This window comes from Chlorocebus sabaeus, chromosome 21 (assembly GCF_047675955.1).
Source record: "Chlorocebus sabaeus isolate Y175 chromosome 21, mChlSab1.0.hap1, whole genome shotgun sequence".
NCBI lineage: Eukaryota > Metazoa > Chordata > Mammalia > Primates > Cercopithecidae > Chlorocebus > Chlorocebus sabaeus.
Genome location: NC_132924.1, coordinates 131,453,750 through 131,474,425, shown reverse-complemented (window position 1 = coordinate 131,474,425; position 20,676 = coordinate 131,453,750). Strand labels below are relative to the sequence as shown.

The 20,676-nt window shown below is 50.9% G+C and overlaps 1 protein-coding gene across 13 annotated transcripts in view; it reads right to left on the bottom strand.

Moving 5' to 3' along the window:
- The window catches only part of DYNC2I1 (dynein 2 intermediate chain 1), a 114,386-nt gene extending 97,149 nt beyond the window's left edge, over positions 1-17,237 (bottom strand). For 3 of the 13 annotated variants that reach the window (XM_073009566.1, XM_073009576.1, XM_073009575.1), the window contains exons 1-3: positions 17,022-17,237; positions 2,217-2,270; positions 520-940 (exon numbers count right to left, since the gene is read on the bottom strand). In XM_073009566.1, coding sequence (XP_072865667.1) covers positions 520-940; positions 2,217-2,270; positions 17,022-17,036 — 490 coding nt within the window. In that variant the 5' untranslated portion in view covers positions 17,037-17,237. The other 10 variants (XM_073009565.1, XM_073009573.1, XM_073009569.1 and 7 more) reach the window with 9 other exon arrangements.
- Positions 17,238-20,676: the final 3,439 nt, after the last annotated feature.

The window sequence follows — 20,676 nt, the reverse complement described above, 5'->3', positions numbered from 1 at the left end:
GGAGGGATGGCAGGGAGGGAGGGGACTGAGAGAGGGAGTGAGGGAAGGGAGGGAGGGGAGGGATGGCAGGGAGGGAGGGGAGAGGAGGGAGGGAGGGGAGGGAGGGAGGGGAGGGATGGCAGGGAGGGAGGGGAGGGATGGCAGGGAGGGAGGGGAGGGGAGGGAGGGAGGGGAGAGGAGGGAGGGAGGGGAGGGAGGGGAGGGAGGGAGGGGAGGGATGGCAGGGAGGGAGGGGACTGAGAGAGGGAGTGAGGGAAGGGAGGGAGGGGAGGGAGGAGAGGGAGGGAGGGAAGGGAGGAAGGGGAGGGGAGGGAGCGGAGGGAGGGAGGGGACTGAGAGAGGGAGTGAGGGAGGGGAGGGAGGGGAGGGAGGAGGGGGGGAGGGGAGGGGGGGAGAGAGAGAGGAGGGAGAGGAGGGAGGGGAGGGAGGGGAGGGAGGGAGGGAGAGAGAGGAGGGAGTGGGCTATCAACCTGTCACCAGCAGCGAAACAGCCCTGCAGGAAGGCAAACAGGGACCCACCTGAGCGGCCTTTCCTCTCCGCCCGCTCCAGGAGCTGCCGGTCGTGTGTCTCCTGGCCCAGCAGGTTGTGGCGGGCCACGGTCTGCCGGGGCTCTTCCTTCTGGGCCCTTCTGTCTTTTTCTTTTTCCCTGTCCTTTCCTCTGCTGTGAGACTTTTCTGCCTCTCGATGTTTCTCCTTCAGCTTTTCTTTCTCCCGGTCTTTTGCATCTCTTCTCCTCTCCCTCTGTCTGTCTCTGTCCCTCTCCCCACGAGGACTCTCCTTAGCAGTGTGGACTTCAGCCGCCCTGTCTCTGCTCCTGGCATCCTGGTCGGGATCCCTCCACCTCGGCTCCTTGTGTTCAGGAAGGTCCATTTCAGACTCCTTACGCAGCTTCTTCTCTCTGTGCTTCTTTTCTTCCTTGGAACCGCCTGACTGTATGGCCTAAAACAAGAGAACAAAGGGTCCTCCGTGACCAGGAAGGCAGATTTCCATTAGACTTTTAATACCTGAATGTGAGAAGCACATACAGCTGAAGGACCTTAAAACATATTTGCATTCAGCTGCTTTCCAATCTCAGTTTCCAATCCTAGACGGGTCATGGAGGTTCTTAGAACACTAAAGGACATGGAGTCAAGCTTAGATTTCTACAACTGCCCACCCACACCCCTGATATCATGGACATTCGCATTTATCGGCAAATCAAATGTAAAATACTACGTGTATCAGAGGGTGAAAAATTACCTATCGGGTATAATGTTCACTATTCGGGTGACAGGTACAATTCGGGTGTCAGGTACAATTCAGGTGTCAGGCGCACTAATGGCCCAGACTTCACCACTCCGCAAGATACGCATGTAAGAAACCTGCACCTATAACCCCTAAATGTGAAAAATAAAGTAAAATTCAAAAAAAATAAGTAGGGCCAGGCATGGTACCTCACACCTACTATCCCAGCACTTTGGGAGGCTGAGGCAGAAGGATTGCCTGAGGCCAGGAGTTCAAGGCTAGCCCGAGCAACACAGCAAGATCCGCATCTTACCCAAAAAATTAAAAAATTAAAAAAGTAGCAGGCCTGGTGGCTCATGTCTGTAGTCCTAGCTACTCGAGAGACTGAGGCGGGAGGACAGCTTAGGCCCAGAAGGTCAAGGTTGCAGTGAGCTATGATTTCACCACTGCCCTCTGGCCTCGGTAAAAGGGTGAGACCCCATCTCTAAAACATAGAGTAAAATTAATTAAAAATAAACAAATAAAATACTACACGTGTTAAAAGAGAGATACCCAAGTTGTGTTTTAAAATCGCTAAGACACAAACCACCTGGGCCCTATACAAACAAGGACTCTCTCCGTCCCAAAGCCCCTCCCCCCACCCCGCCGCCGTCCCAAAGCCCCTCCCCGCACCCCACCGCTGCAGCCCCTGAAGCCAGCACTCCCACCCTGGAGCAGTGCGGAGGCCCCTGAGCCTTGGCAGGGCCCCACGAGCGGTGGGAGGGTCCAGCTGGCTTAACAAACGTTCCAGAGGGACTGTGAGCTGCACGCCTTCACCTCTGATTGGAAAGTATTTCTGCAGTGAGGCGCACGTAACCAAAGTCACACAGTGCTGTGTACCAGGTAAAGTGGGTCCAAGAAAACCACGCGAGTCCCTCACAGACCCCACGAGTCCCTCACAGACCCCACGAGTCCCTCACAGACCCCAAATCCAAATCGTTACGATCATTACCCAGAGATGTTTTCTGAGGTCATCTGCTTTCCAGGTATCATCTTTGGTTCTTCTCTAAATAGAAAAGTATAAAGTTAGAATGTTCAAAGTTTAAAATAATTAATTGTCTGTGCTCCAGTGAGCAGCTTTTCCATCAGGCCATTTAAATCAATGGCAGTTAATTCTTGACATGCCAGAAAATACTTCTCTACTTCCTGGAATAAAAGGTAACAGAAATACAGATTTTTAAAAATTATTCACTAGTCTAAAATGACACATTATTATAAAATGTATCCCTTTGGCTACTTCAAAAACTATTAAATATTACAAAATAAAAGTGAAAACAAGTTACAACAGCAGTCGAACAACAGAGGAAGGACAAATACTCCGTGGGTTTCAAATATCTTGTGTCAGACCGTATTTTCCAAAAACAGCCACAACAGACTCACGTCCCAACTGCTGCGCGCAGGAGTCTGTGCTCCTTCCGCGGCTGCTGGGCTCAACCCAGGACACAAGGCATCGTGGGCCTCCCAGGACAATGGGTTTCCACCTGGTCCTCCTGGGCTGCAGATCCAGATACTCCCCTGTGAGGAAGAGCAGCAGCCCTGGGGAGAGGCCCCTGCGGATGCCACAGCCCAGAGGGGTCCCTCACAGCCAGCACCAGGGCAGGTGCGTGAGAGGCACAGCTCCCGCGGCCCCCCATGAGTCACCACCTCCCGAACCTCGAGTCTCCCCAGCCGAGGCCCCAGGTATCAGTGACAGAACTAAGCCTGCTGCTGTGAGCTCTCCTGATCCACAGAGTCTGTGAGAAAATTAGACGGTTGCTGTTGCCTCACACCACAGCCCTTTACACAGCAACAGCAGCTGGGATGTATGACAGACAGACAGAAACGAGTTTAGCATCTGGTGCGTACCACATGCTATCCTGAGTCAAGCACCATATTTCACTCTCATAACCCTACTAAGAAGGCTATCAGCTCCACTTTTCTAACGAGCACAGTGAGGCATCGCAAGGCTCAGCAGCTTTCAGCTCTGGAGTCCTGCCAATGCCAACACGTCAGGAACGGAACCGACTCCTGGGGAGTGAATGCCCAACAGTCGCCAGGGAAAGCCTGCTTGTCCCTGAGGACACCCGTTCACACCCGTCCGCTGCACTGGGCAACCGGTGGGCCCACAAGCTCACCTGTCTCTCTGGCCCTCACAGGCCCTGTACTTGTATTCAGCAAATAAACGCCAAGCTCCTCACACACACCGAGCACCGCCGCAGAGCTGGGGCTGCGCAGATAAAACCCAAAAAAGGCCCCAGCCCAAAAACGCCGTCCAGCTCCTCTGATGTTTGCTGTTCTCTACCACGAAAGTGTTTGCTCCTCGCTGGATAATCCACCTTTCAAGAGTGATGACATCCCTCCAGCTAAGCCCTCACCTTCCGGAAAGGAAGGCCTGTCTTAGTCCTCCGTCACCAGCACTGCTGAGCATGTCGCGGTGCCTCACCGCCAGCCGTGAGAGAATCCACACTGTGTGCCGGGAAAGGAGGCATCCCCGAGCCGGCTCACCAGGTATCCCACTGTTCTAAGAATCTGAGGGGGATATTAAAATAACAAGGTGCCGTGGTCTTAAAACATTTCCACTCTTCAACAACCCTTCCTTTACAAGTCAAGCCGATTCCCCTTCCAGCGAATGTGGGCCAGATGCTATGTCACACTCTTCTTCGTCGTCATCTTTTTGTTTTTCTGACAGGGTCTGGTTCCCTCACCCAGGCTGGAGTGCAGTGGCACAACCTCAGCTCAAGTCATCCTCCCACCTCAGCCTCCCCAGTAGCTGGGATAACACCTGGCTAATATTTGTATTTTGTAGAGACAGAGTTCCGCCACGTTGCCCAAACTGCTGAGCTCAAGCCGCCCGCCCAGCCACACTTCTGATGAGGAGGGCGGGTGGAGGCCTAGCTGTGTGCCTTCCCGCTCAGGGTCCCTTCCAGAGCTTCTGCCTGGCTGTGGCGACCACTTGCTCTCACCGCACACCCTGGGAGACGCAGATGTCATAGCACAAGGATGCCCAAGCACTCCTAGGGAGGCCCAGGCAGAGGCCAGCACCAGCCCACACCTCAGAAGGGCCCCTAAGCCCAACCCAACCTTCAGGGAGCGTGAGGACTGCACCCTAACGTCCCCCCATGCCACTCCCAAACCCCGACCCACAGGAACCGTGAGGACAGGAAAGGCTGACTGTGCTCTAAGGCAAGGCTGGGACTCCCCTTCTGCACCCTCACCCCCAGCTGGGGCGCCTCCTGTCACACTGCACCACCGCCTCCTGGCAACCCTCGAGATGGTGATTCCGACAAGATCCATGCTGGTCTCCCCGAGGGGAGCATGAGCTTTGCCAGTGCAGCCACAGCTCCTTCTTCTGTACTGCTCCCGCTCCACAGCTGCACTGAGGCCTGAGCAGAACCTCAGTGCAGAACACACAGGGGCTTATCACCACGCCACAGTCACACACTCCAACAACATAGGGTACAACCCTACAACCCCAGTAAGACCTACCCACTTATCACCATGCCACAGTAACACTCCAACAACACAGGCTACAACCCTACGACCCCGGTAAAACCTAACACTTATCACCATGCCACAGTAACACACTCCAACAACACAGGCTACAACCCTATGACTCCGGTAAAACCTACCCATTTATCACCACATCACAGTAACACTCCAACAACACAGGCTACAACCCTACAACCCCAGTACAATAGAGCTTCATGCCAAACCTAACCACATATCACCATGTCACAGTAACACTCCAACAACACAGGCTACAACCCTACAACCCCAGTACAATAGAGCTTCATGCCAAACCTAACCGCATATAACCATGTCACAGTAACACTCCAACAACACAGGCTACAACCCTACAACCCCAGTAAAACCTAACCACTTATCACCATGCCACAGTAACACTCCAACAACACAGGCTACAACCCTACGACCCCGGTAAAACCTAACACTTATCACCATGCCACAGTAACACACTCCAACAACACAGGCTACAACCCTATGACTCCGGTAAAACCTACCCATTTATCACCACATCACAGTAACACTCCAACAACACAGGCTACAACCCTACAACCCCAGTACAATAGAGCTTCATGCCAAACCTAACCACATATCACCATGTCACAGTAACACTCCAACAACACAGGCTACAACCCTACAACCCCAGTACAATAGAGCTTCATGCCAAACCTAACCGCATATAACCATGTCACAGTAACACTCCAACAACACAGGCTACAACCCTACAACCCCAGTAAAACCTAACCACTTATCACCATGCCACAGTAACACTCCAACAACACAGGCTACAACCCTATGACTCCGGTAAAACCTACCCATTTATCACCACATCACAGTAACACTCCAACAACACAGGCTACAACCCTACAACCCCAGTACAATAGAGCTTCATGCCAAACCTAACTGCATATCACCATGCCATAGTAACACTCCAACAACACAGGCTACAACCCTATGACCCCGGTAAAACCTAACACTTATCACCATGCCACAGTAACACACTCCAACAACACAGGCTACAACCCTACAACCCCAGTACAATAGAGCTTCATGCCAAACCTAACCGCATATAACCATGTCACAGTAACACTCCAACAACACAGGCTACAACCCTACAACCCCAGTAAAACCTAACACTTATCACCATGCCACAGTAACACTCCAACAACACAGGGTACAACCCTACAATCCCAGTACACCAGAGCTTGATGATAAACCTAACTTCAGCTAAGCAAAATCAATCAAGGATGATTTCCTGCAGAGAATATACCATAATTATCCAATTTTTCCCTTTGAGAAACACTTCCTTAAAGGTATAAATAAAGGAAGCATTTGGGAGTTTGTTTCAAAAAAAAAAAAAAAAAAAAAACAGATTCAGTCCAAACGAAAAATGGAAACTTTTCATGGATAAGCCACTAAAACTCTTCCTGGACATGTGAAAATTAGGGCAAACAAAAAAAGCTGTAATACCTCATAAATATATTAAATAATTTTTTTTTGACATACTCTGTAACCCAGGTTGCAGTGCAGTGGCACGATCTCAGCTCACTGCAACCTCCATTTCCCAGGTTCAAGCAATTCTCATGCCTCAGCCTCCCGAGTAGCTGGGATTACAGGCACCTGCCACCACGCACAGCTAAGTTTCATAATTTTAGTAGAGACGGGGTTTCTCTATGTTGGTCAGGCTGGTTTCAAACTCCCGACCTCAGGTGATCCGCCCACCTCAGCCTCCCAAAGTGCTGGGATTGCAGGTGTGAGCCACCGTGCCTGGCCAACTCTTTTTATTTAAAGTTAACTTCTACAGAAAGGTTTAATATAGGACCTGCTATAAACAAAAAGGCTGAATGGAACCCAGGACACGAGTGACTGGAGAGGGGATGCCCAGGATACTCAGGGACAGTCCAACAAGGAGACCCAGGAGACGTGGGCGCCACTGAGAGGGGATGCCCAGGACACGAAGGGGCAGTCCAACCAGGGGATGTGGGCACCACAGAGAAAGGACACCCAGGACACTCAGGGACAGTCCAACCAGGGGATGTGGGCACCACAGAGAAAGGACACCCGGGACACTCAGGGACAGTCCAACCAGGAGACGTGGGCACCACAGAGAGGGGACACCTAGAACCTTAGGGGACAGTTCAACCACGAGACACGGGTGCCACACACAGGGGATGCTGAGGACATTCAGGGGACACTGGGAAGGCACAAGGCCACCAGCTCAGAATGTGAAAAGTAAGTATATCACAAAACCTATCCAGTGGGGTTTCTTAATGGTTGTTAACATTACTGATGCTGATAAAGTTAAAAACCCTCAAGACAAGAGGTCTCTCACGGAGATCACAGGATTTTTCTTTGGTCTCTCTAGTTTTCAGGAAGAAAAAAAAACAGCCATTTTCTTAAATGCACAGAATGCTGACTACTTTGGAGCACTTAAAACTCAGCTAATATGGACTGTTTACCCTCAAGTTTTCTATCCATGCTGTCTCCCTCCATAGAGTTTCAAATTGTTCAACAACGATTTACGGCTTCCCTGCCCCGGTGCTGTCGGTCCCCACTTGCCACATGTAAACCACATGCTTCTGCCAAGGCCTTTTACAGACCAACTTGACCAGCCCTCAGACTCTGCCCTACGGAGCAGCCCAGCAATCCATGCTTAAAATCAACTCTTCAAGTATGGAACCGATGGGCAAAGTTCCCCAGTACTCCCATCAGAACAAATCCCAACCTGGGGACAGGGCGAGACATCAGGAGAGCTAGGCAGCAAAGCCATCAGCATGAGTCAGCCCACACAGCGGATGAGAACTGGAGCCTGCGGTCTTCAGCATCTGCACGCACGTGTCCTGGGCCGGCATCCTTCGTGCACACGGTGAGCAAACAGGAGATGAGGGGCTGCCTAGCACCAACTCCCCAGGGCCTCTGTCCCTCGATTTACGCGTGATTCACATCAACTAAATCATCTAGAACCTTTTCATAACAAAACTCTTTGGAGAACTGTACAGTAAGAACCCTGAACAATGTTTAAATCCCTTTGAATTGCCTCCCAAACAAAACAGATCAAACTAATTTAACTCCCCTTCCCCTCAATGCAGGGCTTTAAGGGAATTCTTTTCCCCACTCTCATCTCATCCTGAAATCCAAGGAGAAGTAAACCTGGGCTGAAATCACCTCCATGGTGCACCCTCAGAGGTGGTGGAGCCAAAACGTCACTTGCAGGGAGGACACTCATGGCCCAGATGGAAAGCAAACCCCACCACTGTGCCATCTTGTCCGACCCACACTCCAAGTGGGTGTGCGGGCTTCCCGCTCTGTAAGCCAAACAGCAGAAACCCTGGACCTGACGCTCACTGCTCCTGCCACATATAACCTCCGACAGCCGGGCAGACTCCAGCGAGAAAGTGCCCCTGGCATCTGCAGCCACCTGTGGACAGTGGGCTTCTCCCCTTGCTTTCCAACCCAGCCTCATCTTTTAGAAAACACTCATCAGAGGTTAAAGTTAAATATTGATTTGAATTAATTAATTACACATTAAGAAATGTTCAAAGGAAGTTATTTTGGGCCAGGTTTCATGGTGGCTCACACCTGTAATCCTAGCACTTTACTAGGCTGAGGCAGGAAGATTACTTGAGCCCAGGAGTTCAAGACCAGCCAGGGCAACACAGCAAGACCCCATCTCTATTAAAAAAAGAAAATTCAGTCAAGCACAGTGGTTCAACCGTAGTCCTAGCTACTCAGGAGGCTAAGATGGGAAGATCACTGGAGCCCAGGAGGTCAAGACTGCAGTGAGCTGTGATAACACCACTGCACTCCAGCCCAGGTGACACAGCAAGACTCCATCTCTATTAAAAAATAAACAGATGAAAGCGTCACCAGATGCTACTATTTCTGTTTCTAACCTGTTTCTAAATCCATTCTTCCTTCCCGTGCCACCGCCATAAATCCATTCTGGACCTTCAAGTTGACCACTAGCTCTGTGCAAAGCAGCAAAGGCACCATCCAGCCTGAGTCCCCACACGACAAAGACACAGCGGCCCAACCCTGTGACATTCACCTACACGGACCCAGTGGTATAGCGCTGACATCCACATCCTCATCCTGTTTCCTACATGACACTGAGAAAGAAAAGAAACTAATCTGAGGAATGTGAGCTCCTTTAAACGTTTCGATCCAGAGTCACTGAAATGTGACAGTGGTCATGTCTCACTCCCCGCCACACCCGGAGCTAAGGATGTCCCGCTCCCCCTCAACACCTGGAGCTAAGGATGTCCCGCTCCGCCCCCCGCCCCGCGACACCCGGAGCTAAGGACGTCCCGCTCCCCCCCTAAACACCCGGAGCTAAGGACGTCCCGCTCCCCCACCAAACACCCGGAGCTAAGGACGTCCCGCTCCCCCCCCCCAACACCCGGAGTTAAGGACGTCCCGCTCCCCCCCAACACCTTGAGCTAAGGACGTCCCACTCCCCCCCCCAACACCTTGAGCTAAGGACCTCCCGCTCCCCACCCCACACCCGGAGCTACGGACGTCCCACTCCCCACCCCGACACCCGGAGTTAAGGACGTCCCGCTCCCCCCCAACACCTTGAGCTAAGGACGTCCCACTCCCCCCCCCAACACCTTGAGCTAAGGACGTTCCGCTCCCCACCCCACACCCGGAGTTAAGGACGTCCCGCTCCCCCCCACACACACCCGGAGTTAAGGACGTCCCCCTCCCCCCCCCACACACACCCGGAGTTAAGGACGTCCCGCTCCCCCCCCCCCACACACCCGGAGTTAAGGACGTCCCGCTCCCCCCACACACACACACCCGGAGTTAAGGACGTCCCGCTCCCCCCCCCACACACACCCGGAGTTAAGGACGTCCCGCTCCCCCCCACACACACACACCCGGAGTTAAGGACGTCCCGCTCCCCCCCCCCCCCACACACACACACCCGGAGTTAAGGACGTCCCGCTCCCCCCCCACACACACACCCCCGGAGTTAAGGACGTCCCGCTCCCCCCCCACACACACACACACCCGGAGTTAAGGACGTCCCGCTCCCCCCCCCCACACACACACACCCGGAGTTAAGGACGTCCCGCTCCCCCCCACACACACACACACCCGGAGTTAAGGACGTCCCGCTCCCCCCCCCCCACACACACACCCGGAGCTAAGGACTTCCCGCTCCCCCCAACGCACCCGGAGTTAAGGACGTCCCCCTCCCCCCCCACACACACCCGGAGTTAAGGACGTCCGCTCCCCCACCACACACCCGGAGTTAAGGACGTCCCGCTCCCCCCCCCCACACACACACCCGGAGTTAAGGACGTCCCGCTCCCCCCCCCACACACACACACCCGGAGTTAAGGACGTCCCGCTCCCCCCCACACACACACCCGGAGCTAAGGACGTCCAGCTCCCCCTACACACCCGGAGTTAAGGACGTCCCGCTCCCCCCCACACACACACACCCGGAGCTAAGGACGTCCCGCTCCCCCCAACACACCCGGAGTTAAGGACGTCCCGCTCCCCCCCACACACACACCCGGAGTTAAGGACGTCCCGCTCCCCCCCCCCACACACACACCCGGAGTTAAGGACGTCCCGCTCCCCCCCACACACACACACCCGGAGTTAAGGACGTCCCGCTCCCCCCCACACACACACCCGGAGTTAAGGACGTCCCGCTCCCCCCCACACACACCCGGAGCTAAGGACGTCCCGCTCCCCCCACACACACACCCGGAGCTAAGGACATCCCGCTCCCCACCCACACACCCGGAGTTAAGGAAATCCCGCTCCCCCCCCAACACACACACCCGGAGTTAAGGACGTCCCGCTCCCCCCCCCCCCCCACACACACACACCCGGAGTTAAGGACGTCCCGCTCCCCCCCACACACACCCGGAGTTAAGGACGTCCCGCTCCCCCCCCCCACACACACCCGGAGTTAAGGACGTCCCCCTCGCCCCCACACACACACCCGGAGCTAAGGACGTCCCGCTCCCCCCACACACCCGGAGTTAAGGACGTCCCGCTCCCCCCCCCACACACACACCTGGAGTTAAGGACGTCCCGCTCCCCCCCACACACACCCGGAGTTAAGGACGTCCCCCTCCCCCACACACACACACCCGGAGCTAAGGACGTCCCGCTCCCCCCCACACACCCGGAGTTAAGGACGTCCCGCTCCCCCCCCCACACACACCTGTAGTTAAGGACGTCCCGCTCCCCCCCACACACACCCGGAGTTAAGGACGTCCCGCTCCCCCCAACACACCCGGAGTTAAGGACGTCCCGCTCCCCCCACACACACCCGGAGCTAAGGACGTCCCCCTCCCCCCCCACACACCCGGAGTTAAGGACGTCCCGCTCCCCCCCCCACACACACACACCCGGAGTTAAGGACGTCCCGCTCCCCCACACACACACCCGGAGCTAAGGACATCCCGCTCCCCACCAACACACCCGGAGTTAAGGAAATCCTGCTCCCCACCAACACACCCGGAGTTAAGGAAATCCCACTCCCCCGCCCCAACACCCAGAGCTAAGGACATCCCGCTCCATCACCCCAACCCGGAGCTAAGGACGTCCCGCTCCCACCCACATCCGGAGCTAAATAAGCCGCCTGCTTTATGACCTCTTGACTCAGCATCACCACCAACAGTCATATTACTATTATTCTTATTAGAGAAAGGGTCTCATTCTGCCACCTAGGCTGGAGTGCAGTGGTGCTATCATAGCTCACCACAGCCTCGACCTCCTGTGCTCAAGCAATCCTCCCACCTCAGCCTCCTGAGCAGCTGGGGCCACAGAATAGCACCATAATGCCCAGGCTTTTTTTTTTCTTCAAAGATAGGGTCTTGCTATGTTGCCCAAGCTGGCCTTGAACTCTTATCCTCAAACAGTCCTCCCACTTCAGCCTCCCAAAGTACCAGGATTACAGACATGAGCCGCCACACCTGGCCAATAGCCATAAATTAACCTACCAATGTCATACACTGGACACCAGAATTCATAACCTACAGTTCAGTGATGTATAACCAATCAATAATCAATAATCAATGTCACTTCTGTAAAACAATGGGAATTCTTGACAAAGTGTTTTGTAATCCTCCCCCTCTGCTGATCTGCCCTTTTCTCTTTAAACACTCAAGCCTCTCCTCTGTTCTCTGGAGCACCTGCCAGTGTTTCCCAGGCCATGGCCCTGATAGTCTCTATAATTAATTTTGCCTGAATTTTCTTTACGTTAATGACACCAACGTGCATTCTCAGAATTACAGACTGGAATGAGCAGGGCCACTAATGGCCAGAGCAGTGTGCTTCACTAACCCTGTATGGCAACACACCAAACTAGGCACACGCTAAAAGACCCAGAGTGCAAGGCTGGCTCCCACCTTTAGGACTGAGATGTAATTTACCTTTTGCTGTCCTCGTTTTTTTCAAAATTCTTTACACTATAATTTTTAAGTTATCAAATTACTTAGGGCCAAATTATGAAACGCAGCCTATCCAGGTCTTCATTCTATTACCTGACTGTGTAACTGACGCTCCCTGGTAGGAAAAGTGCTCCCAAGAAAACAGAAACTAAGAAAACTAGGATGATCAGTTTCCATTGCTGAATTCAAGGTTATTCCCCACAGTCACCGTAATTCACTCACCTAGGCCCTGGCTGGTGGCCACACCGGCTGTTTCTAACACTCCGCACTCCGTGTGACAAATGTGGCTGCAGGGAGCACCCGTGTTTTCGGTGTGCATGTATGTGCAGATTCAAGTCCCATCTTCGAGCTGCTACATCAAAGCGGCAGATGCCTAAAACGCGGACTGCGCTGAGTCTACTTTGTAGACAGAGCTGACCTCAGGCTGATTCCTTTCTAGACTTGGCTGACAGATGAGGAGTGTGGGTAGGGGTGCCAGACGTTGGAGTGGCGAACAGATTTCATTCTGTAACTGCAGGCAGGACAGGAAACAGCTGAGCTCCATTTCTGTTTGCACTGAGGTGAAGGAGTGTTTTAGGGGAGAACCCAGACTAGGGGAGCTCAAGTGAAAAATTACAAAGGCTGGTCAGTGTAACTGAGATTAGGCTTGCTGTGTCTGCTAGCTGATATATTTACAGCAGTTAGGATTCTACCTTCCCAGAGAGACCGGAACAGAGGCCCTCCTGTCCTTTCTGCTCTTTTCAAAGACACTCCTGAATTGCAGATTTAGAGACATCTCAAAGGGACAGAGAAGGATTCATAATTTAAGCCCTTCTAAACTCTCTTTAAAAAGGATGTCAGGGGCTTATCCTCGGGTGTTGGCTAAAACAGTAAATTATTCTGACAGCCCTGAGCTCTTCCAGACAACCCTGAGCTGGGCTGTCCCAGAGTTGGCCTTAGGCTGCTAGGAGCCTTGTTAAACTTTCGTCAAGAATCAGCACAGGCCTTTGAATGGAGAGTTCACGCCAGAGTTTCTGCGGTTCTCAGGAGGAACCCCACAAGCGGATCAGTGAGGACCAGCCTGGAAATCCCACCCTATCTACTCTAAAACATTCAGCCTTTCTAAAAACAGAATGAAACGGCATTGCACTGTACCTAAACAGGTCACATCACTAGCACATATCTCACATCAAAATTAAAAGGGCAGAAACTTAATTTAAACTAAGAATAACCTAAAACACAAACATACATGTTTATATTTTTCAAGCTATGATTAATAAATTTCATAACAATAAACTCACACATTACCTGTCAATTGTTTGGTATGTAACAAAAAAACTTAGAAATTTCTAAAATTTTCATTGACCATAAAAATTAATAGTCATATACATTGTAAGCAAGATAAATTAAAGAATTTTTAAAGAGCTAATATTAAAGAAAATTGTCACCATGCAGGCTGGTATAAAGCCTGCAAAGACATCATTAAGTTTTTTCGATAGCTACGACATACTGAAACTTGGTATGATCTCAGTACAAATAAAGAACATAAGACTATTTATATTCATGATATCAATTATGTGAGCAGCTAAGTACAATGAAACAAACTGAAGGAAAAGCTTGGTGTATACTAAAAGCTATAATACCAGCTGGGCAACGTGGGTCACGCCTGTAATCCCAGCACTTTGGGAGACTGAGGCAGGCGAATTACCTGAGGTCAGGAGTTCCAGACAAGCCTGGCCAACATGGTGAAACTGTCTCTACTAAAAATACAAAAAAAAACTAGCCCAGCATAGTGGCACGTGCCTGTAGTAATCTCAGCTACTTGCAAGGCTGAGGCAGGAGAATTGCTTGAACCCAGGAGGCGGAGATTGGAGTGACCTGAGATCACGCCCACTGCACTCCAGCCTGGGGGACAAGAGCGAGACTTTGTCTCAAAAAAAGAAAAACTCGAATACCAAAATAATCCAATACAATTGTATTCCAATAATCTCATGAAAACTTTATCCTTCCCCTTACCTTATGAAATAGACTATACTAATTAATTCTCTATCACAGCATAATAGATACATAATTAGATTATAATGACCCATGGGTTAACTTTCTAAAAAGTTAAAGACCGATTAGAAATTGAGAACCTGTTACAGGAATTGATTAGTTGCCATGAAATATCCAGCTCTGAGGTTCTGTTGCTTTTGCTACTTTAAAAATGTTTATTTACTGGCCTGGCACAGTGGCTCATGCCTATAATCCCAGCACTTTGAGAGGCCGAGGCAGGCGGACCAAGACCAGACTGGCCAACATGATGAAATCCTGTCTCTGCTAAAAATACAAAAATTAGCTGGGCGTGATGGCACACATCTGTAATCCCAGCTACTTGGGAGGCTGAGACAGGAGGATCACTTGAACCTGGGAGGTGGAGGTTGCAGTGAGCTGAGATCATGCCATTGCACTCCAGTGTGGGCAACAGAGCAAGATTGTCTCAAAAAAAATGAAGTTTATTTATTAAATATGTATCAGAATAAAACCCCAAGTGATGGTCAAATGTCAAAAATAACAAATGGAAAAAGATCTATAACAAACTACATCCATATTCAGAACATCACAGATAAAGATCCTAAATCTTCTGGAGAGAAAGCAAATGTTACTCACAAAGATATCTTATCAGTCAAACACACTGCTAGAAGACAAAAGTATACCATCTTCAAAGTTCTGGGAAATTATTTTGCTCTTAGAATTCTATGCTGAGCCAAACTCTTAAACAATCTATCAGTACAATAAGGATATTCTTAGGGCGTACAGTTTTCTTCCCACATACACTCTTGTCTAAAAAGGTATGCGATAGGCCAGGCATGGTGGCTCACACCTGTAGTCCCAGCACTTTGGGAGGCCGAGGCAAGAACGCCGCTTGAGCCTGAGAGGTGGAGGCTGCAGTGAGCCGTGAGCACACCACTGCACTCCAGCCTGGGTGAAACAGCAAGACTCTATCTCAAAAAAAAAAGAAAAGAAAAAGGTACGTGAGGATATACTCCATTGGAAAAAGCAGAGAGATTTCAAAAAAGAGGAAGACACTTGACCCAAGAAACAGTAGGCCTAACCCAGAAGCACAATGAGAAAGAATTCCCGGATCATAGCTCTGTGCAGGTCTAGAAAACAATTTGTCCTGATGAGAACATAAAGTCAGTGAGCTCTCGGAAGAATTTCTTTTAAGAGGATTTCATTAAACAGATAATATCACATTAATAAGCTAGAAGACATCCTAGGGTTTAAAAATTTAAAACAGCATGTGTTCTTTTTTGCCAAAAAGAAAAAAAAAAGGCAAATAGGGCCATTTAAGAAGGACATGGTCCAAATATGAAGCAAAAACCATTGTGGTACATTAACTGAATGTAAGAAAAGATGACCCCTTTGACCCTGACACCAGACAGGGTCAGGAAATTAGTGGGTTTAGGGAGAAATGGAGAGTGTACAGCAGTAGCTTCCTAATCTTAACTAAGGGAAAGTTAAAAAATACTATCTAAGGTTGGCCGGGCGTGGTGGCTCATGCCTGTAATCCCAGCACTTTGGGAGGCCAAGGCAGGCGGATCACCTGAGATCGGGAGTTCGAGACCAGCCTGACCAACATGGAGAAAGCCCATCTCTACTAAAAATACAAAAATTAGCCGGGCGTGGTGGTGCATGCCTGTAATCCCAGCTACTTGGGAGGCTAAGGCAGGAAAATCGCTGGAACCCGGGAGTTGGAAGTTGCAGTGAGCAGAGATCGTGCCACTGTACTCCAGCCTGGGCAACAGAGGGGAATTATCTTTAAAAAAAAAAAAAAAAAAAACCCGAAGTCAGGTGATCGAAACCATCCTGGCCAACATGGTGAAACCTCATCTCTACTAAAAATACAAAAAATTAGCTGGGCGTGCTGGCGCACGCCTGTAATCCCAGCTACTCAGGAGGCTGAGGCAGGAGAATCGCTTGAACCCTGGAGGCGGAGGTTGCAGTGAGCCAAGTTCGCGCCACTGCACTCCAGCCTGGTGACAGAGTGAGACTCCATCTCAACAACAACAACAACAACAAAACACCCTAAGGTTGATATAACAGAAAATACAAATTAAGGAATATTATTCAACACATAAAGGTAAGTGATAGGGAAAAATATAATAGGAGTGAAGGTAGAAGAAAATGTATGCAAACTAAATTACTCGTCTTTTGGTGGGGAATCAATAGACAACAGAATAGTACAGTAATATCTAACATTTATTGAGTGTTAATGAAAGCAGGCACTGGTTTGGTCGATGCACTTTTACACATAATATCTCACTTAATCTTCTTAAACACCCTATAATGCTGCCATTATTATTGTGCCCATTGAATGAACTAGGAAACAACACCTGTTAAGTAATTTTGCCAAGGTCATACAAGTAAAAACAAAAGCCAGAATTCCAACTCAGGCACCCAGGCTGCACTCTCTCAACTCCTTAAACTCTGACAAGTCATATTTAAACTTAAATCAGCTAAAACTGAATAAAATTTTAAACGTGGCTCCTCCGCCATCCCGGCCCCGCAGCACGGGCCAAGGCCGCCCCCAGGCCGGGCGCGAGGAGACCGGCCGCGGCGGCGACCGCAGGGCTGAGGCTGCACACACCGCCTCTCCCGACCGCCGGGAGCCCGGCGACCGGCCCGCCCTCGCGCCGACGGCCAGCCGCGCCTCCATTTCCCTTCCTGCCTCGGAGGCACCGCGGCTCCTCCGGGAAGCCCCGGCCCGGTCGAGAGAACCACTGCGCAGAGGGAGGGCGGCGGCGGCGCTGCTAACGACGCCCGGAGGAGTCCGCGAAGCTCCACCACCCCTCGCCCAGACCCAGCGCCGCACCCACCTTCCCGGGTTCCATTGCTTCTCGCAGGCCCGGGCAGCCGCGGTGTCCGCGGTGTCCTCGGCCCCGGTCAGGCGCGGCCCACCCCAAGGAGGCCACCTGTAGCCCCGCACACTTCAGCAGGCGCGTCCCAGCGCCTAGCAACCGGCAGGCAGGAGCAGCAGAGGGCCGAGCGGCCCTGCCCAGCGAGCCCTGCCCAGCGTGCCCTGCGGTCTCTCACAGTGCGCCTGCGCATTCCCGGCATTTTAACACCTGGCAGGCAGGAGCAGGGGAAGGCCGAGTGGTCGCTGCTCCGCGTGTCCGCGGCCCCTCCCAATGCGCCTGCGCTTCCCCGGCTCCTAGCAACCGCCAGGCAGGAGCAGCAGAGGACCGAGCGGTCGTTGGTCTCCCCAACGGGCAGGTGCAGTACCCTGACTTGGGGTGCCGGGGCTCTCGTCTCGCCCCAACCCGCCCCGGATTCCCGCGCGACCAGACCGACAGTCGGGGAAGATAGAAAGGGAGAGCAGATCTTGGGAAGAGCTTTACATTTGAATAAGGCTTTACACTTAACCGAATATATTCCCATATGTCGTCTTTTGATAAAAACAAGCAGTAAGGTAGGCAGGACTCAACGTTGAGAGACTATTTTTGTACAACACGTAAGGGAAAATCAAAAACTCCCAGGACCCCCGAACTCCTTCAGCCAAAGGGAAAGTTAGGCCTGAAAGCCTGAAACCGCCTTTCCAAAATTATGACTAAGATAGTGAAAGATATGTAACTTAACCCACAGCACCTTGCTTCTAACCTCCAAGGTGTCCTTGTTCCTTCCTGGCAGTAGGCTGAACTAACTTTGGGAGAAACTTAGTTTATAGTTTATAAACACAGACGGTAACAGTCCTTTCCCAAAGCAGGCCTTCTTCTTGTCTGGGAACTTGATTGCCTTTAGAGGACTGATGTTAGCCACAAGATTAGAAATTATGGTTTAGAAGTCATGCAGCTGGAGGCTACAATATTCTGACCCTCCCTAAACTGCTCCTAAGATCAGTGTTTGAGATATTTTGCAGACCCTGAACTTCATGGATCAGCTGGCACCACCCAGATCAATAAACTGGCTCATCTGACCTTGTGGCCCCTCACCCAGGAACTGATGAGGGCAAGAAGACAGCTTTGACTCCCTATGATTTCATCTCTGACCAATCAGCACTCCTAGCTTACTGGTTTACCCCAACCCAAGTTACCCTTGAAAACTCTGATCCCTGAATGCTTCAATGCTTGAGGAGACTGATTTGAGTAATAATAAAACTCTAGTCTCCTGCACAGCCAGCTCTGCGTGAATTACTCTTTCTCTATTGCAATTCCCCAATCTTGATCAGCTCTGTCTAGGCAGCGGGCAAGGTGAACCCCTTCGGTGGTTACAAGCCGAGTCACCCAACACCCTCTTCCAAATGCATGACTGTTGATTCGCAAGCTGCAAGGCTCCTGCTAGCCAGGCCCCTGTGAAGGCAGGGCCGGGCACCCTCAGCCGCCACAAGTCTCCCAGGCGTAAATGTTTTGCTGTCCTGGAAACCTTTCAAGATGTGTGTCCTCCCTTAAACAAAGACATGCCAATTGTAACTCCTCTATCCCCCCGCCCCCCGACAGGCCCTGTGTGTGATGTTCCCCTCCCTGTATCCATGTGTTCTCATTATTCAACTCCCACTTATGAGTGAGAACATGCGGTGTTTGGTTTTCTGTTCTTGTGATAGTTTGCTGAGAATGATGCAAACCCTCTTCTTGCTGGGGACTAGATGGCCTTTGGAGGACTAACAAATTAGCCATGAGATTAGAAATTATGGTTTAGGAGTCCTGCAGCTAAAGGCCACAAGATTCTAAACCTCCCCAATTACTCCTACGGATAACATCACTATTGTAAAACCTAAGATTGGTGCCTGAGACATTTTCAGTCCCTGTACTCAATGGGTCAGCTGGTGTAACCCAGATGGATAAATTGGCTCATCTGGTCTTGTGGCCCCCACTCAGGAACTGACTCAGCGCAAGAAGACAACTTCGACTGCCCAATTTCATCTCCAATCCTACCTATCAGCGCTCCCCACTTCTCAACCCCCCCACCCACTAAATGATCCTTAAAACTCCAGTCCTCAAATTTTGGGGGACACTGATTTGAGCAATAATAAAACTCTGGGCCAGGCGTGGTGGCTCATGCCTGTAATCCCAGCACTGTGGGAGGCTGAGGCAGGCAGATCACCTGAGGTCAGGAGTTCGAGACCAGCCTGACCAACATGAAGAAACTCCATCTCTACTAAAAATACAAACTTAGCCAGGCGTGGTGGCACATGCCTGTAATCCCAGCTACTCAGGGGTTGAGGCAGGAGAATCTCTTGAACCCGGGAAGGTGAGGTTTTGGTGAGCCAAGATTGCGCCATTGCACTCCAGCCTGGGCAACAAGAGCAAAACTCCATCTCAAACAAAACAAAACAAACAAACAAACAAAAACTGGTCTCCCAAACAACTGGCTCTGCATGAATTAAACTCTCTCTCCATTGCAATTCCCTACCTTAATAAATCAGCTCTGTCTGAGCAGCAGGCAAGGAGAACCTGTCCGGCGGTTACAAGTGCAGCTCATAAAAACTAAGGTCTAAAACGAAAGACTGTTCAACTTCACACTGATAAAGTAGATTACAAGTGTGGACAAAAAGAATCAACTCAGTAAAATACTTGAAGAGATTTATCCTGGGCCAAATATGAGTACCAATGGCCCATGACACAGCCCCAGGAGAGCCTGAGGATATGTGGCCAAGGTGGTCAGGGTACAAGTCGGTTTTATACATTTTAAGGAGACATGAGACATCAATCGATACATCTAAGATGTACATTGGTTCGTCTGGAAAGGGAGGACAAGAAGGCAGGACAGTATGGCATCTTCAGAGTCATAGTCTGATTCAAAAGTTCTCTGATTGGCAGTTAGTTGAAAGAGTTATTATCAATAGAAAGGGCCAGGCACAGTGGTTCATGCCTGTAATCCCAGCACTTTGGGAGGCCAAGGTGGGTGGATCACGAGGTCAGGAGATCGAGACCATCCTGGCTAACACAGTAAAACCCCATCTCTACTAAAAATACAAAAAATTAGCTGGGCATGGTGGCGGGTGCCTGTAGTCCCAGCTACTCAGGAGGCTGAGGCAGGAGAATGGCGTGAACCCGGGAGGCAGAGCTTTCAGTGAGCCGAGATCACGCCACTGCACTCCAGCCTGGGCGACAGAGCGAGACTCTGTCTAAATAAATAAATAAATAAATAAATAAATAAATGAAAAGAAAGGAATGTATGGGTTACCACAGGTTGTGGAGACCAAGAAAACCTTGGTCACCACGTGCAGATGAGGCCTCCGGGTAGCAGGCTTCAGAGAGAATCGATTGTAAATGCTTCTTACCACACTTAACCCTGTTCCATCTGTCATTCAAAAAGGAAGGAGGGTATCATGAGGCATGTCTGTCTCCCTGTTTCCATCATGTCCTGAACTAGTTCTTCAGGTTAAGTCTGGAATGCCCTTGGCCAAGGAGGAGTGGTCCATTCGGATGGTTGGGGGTCTGAGAATTTTATTTTTGGTTTACATCCTCCCCTTGTGGCCAACATTTGTCAGAGGCAACACCAGTGGCCACCGAGCTTTTATTTTGTTCCATAGCA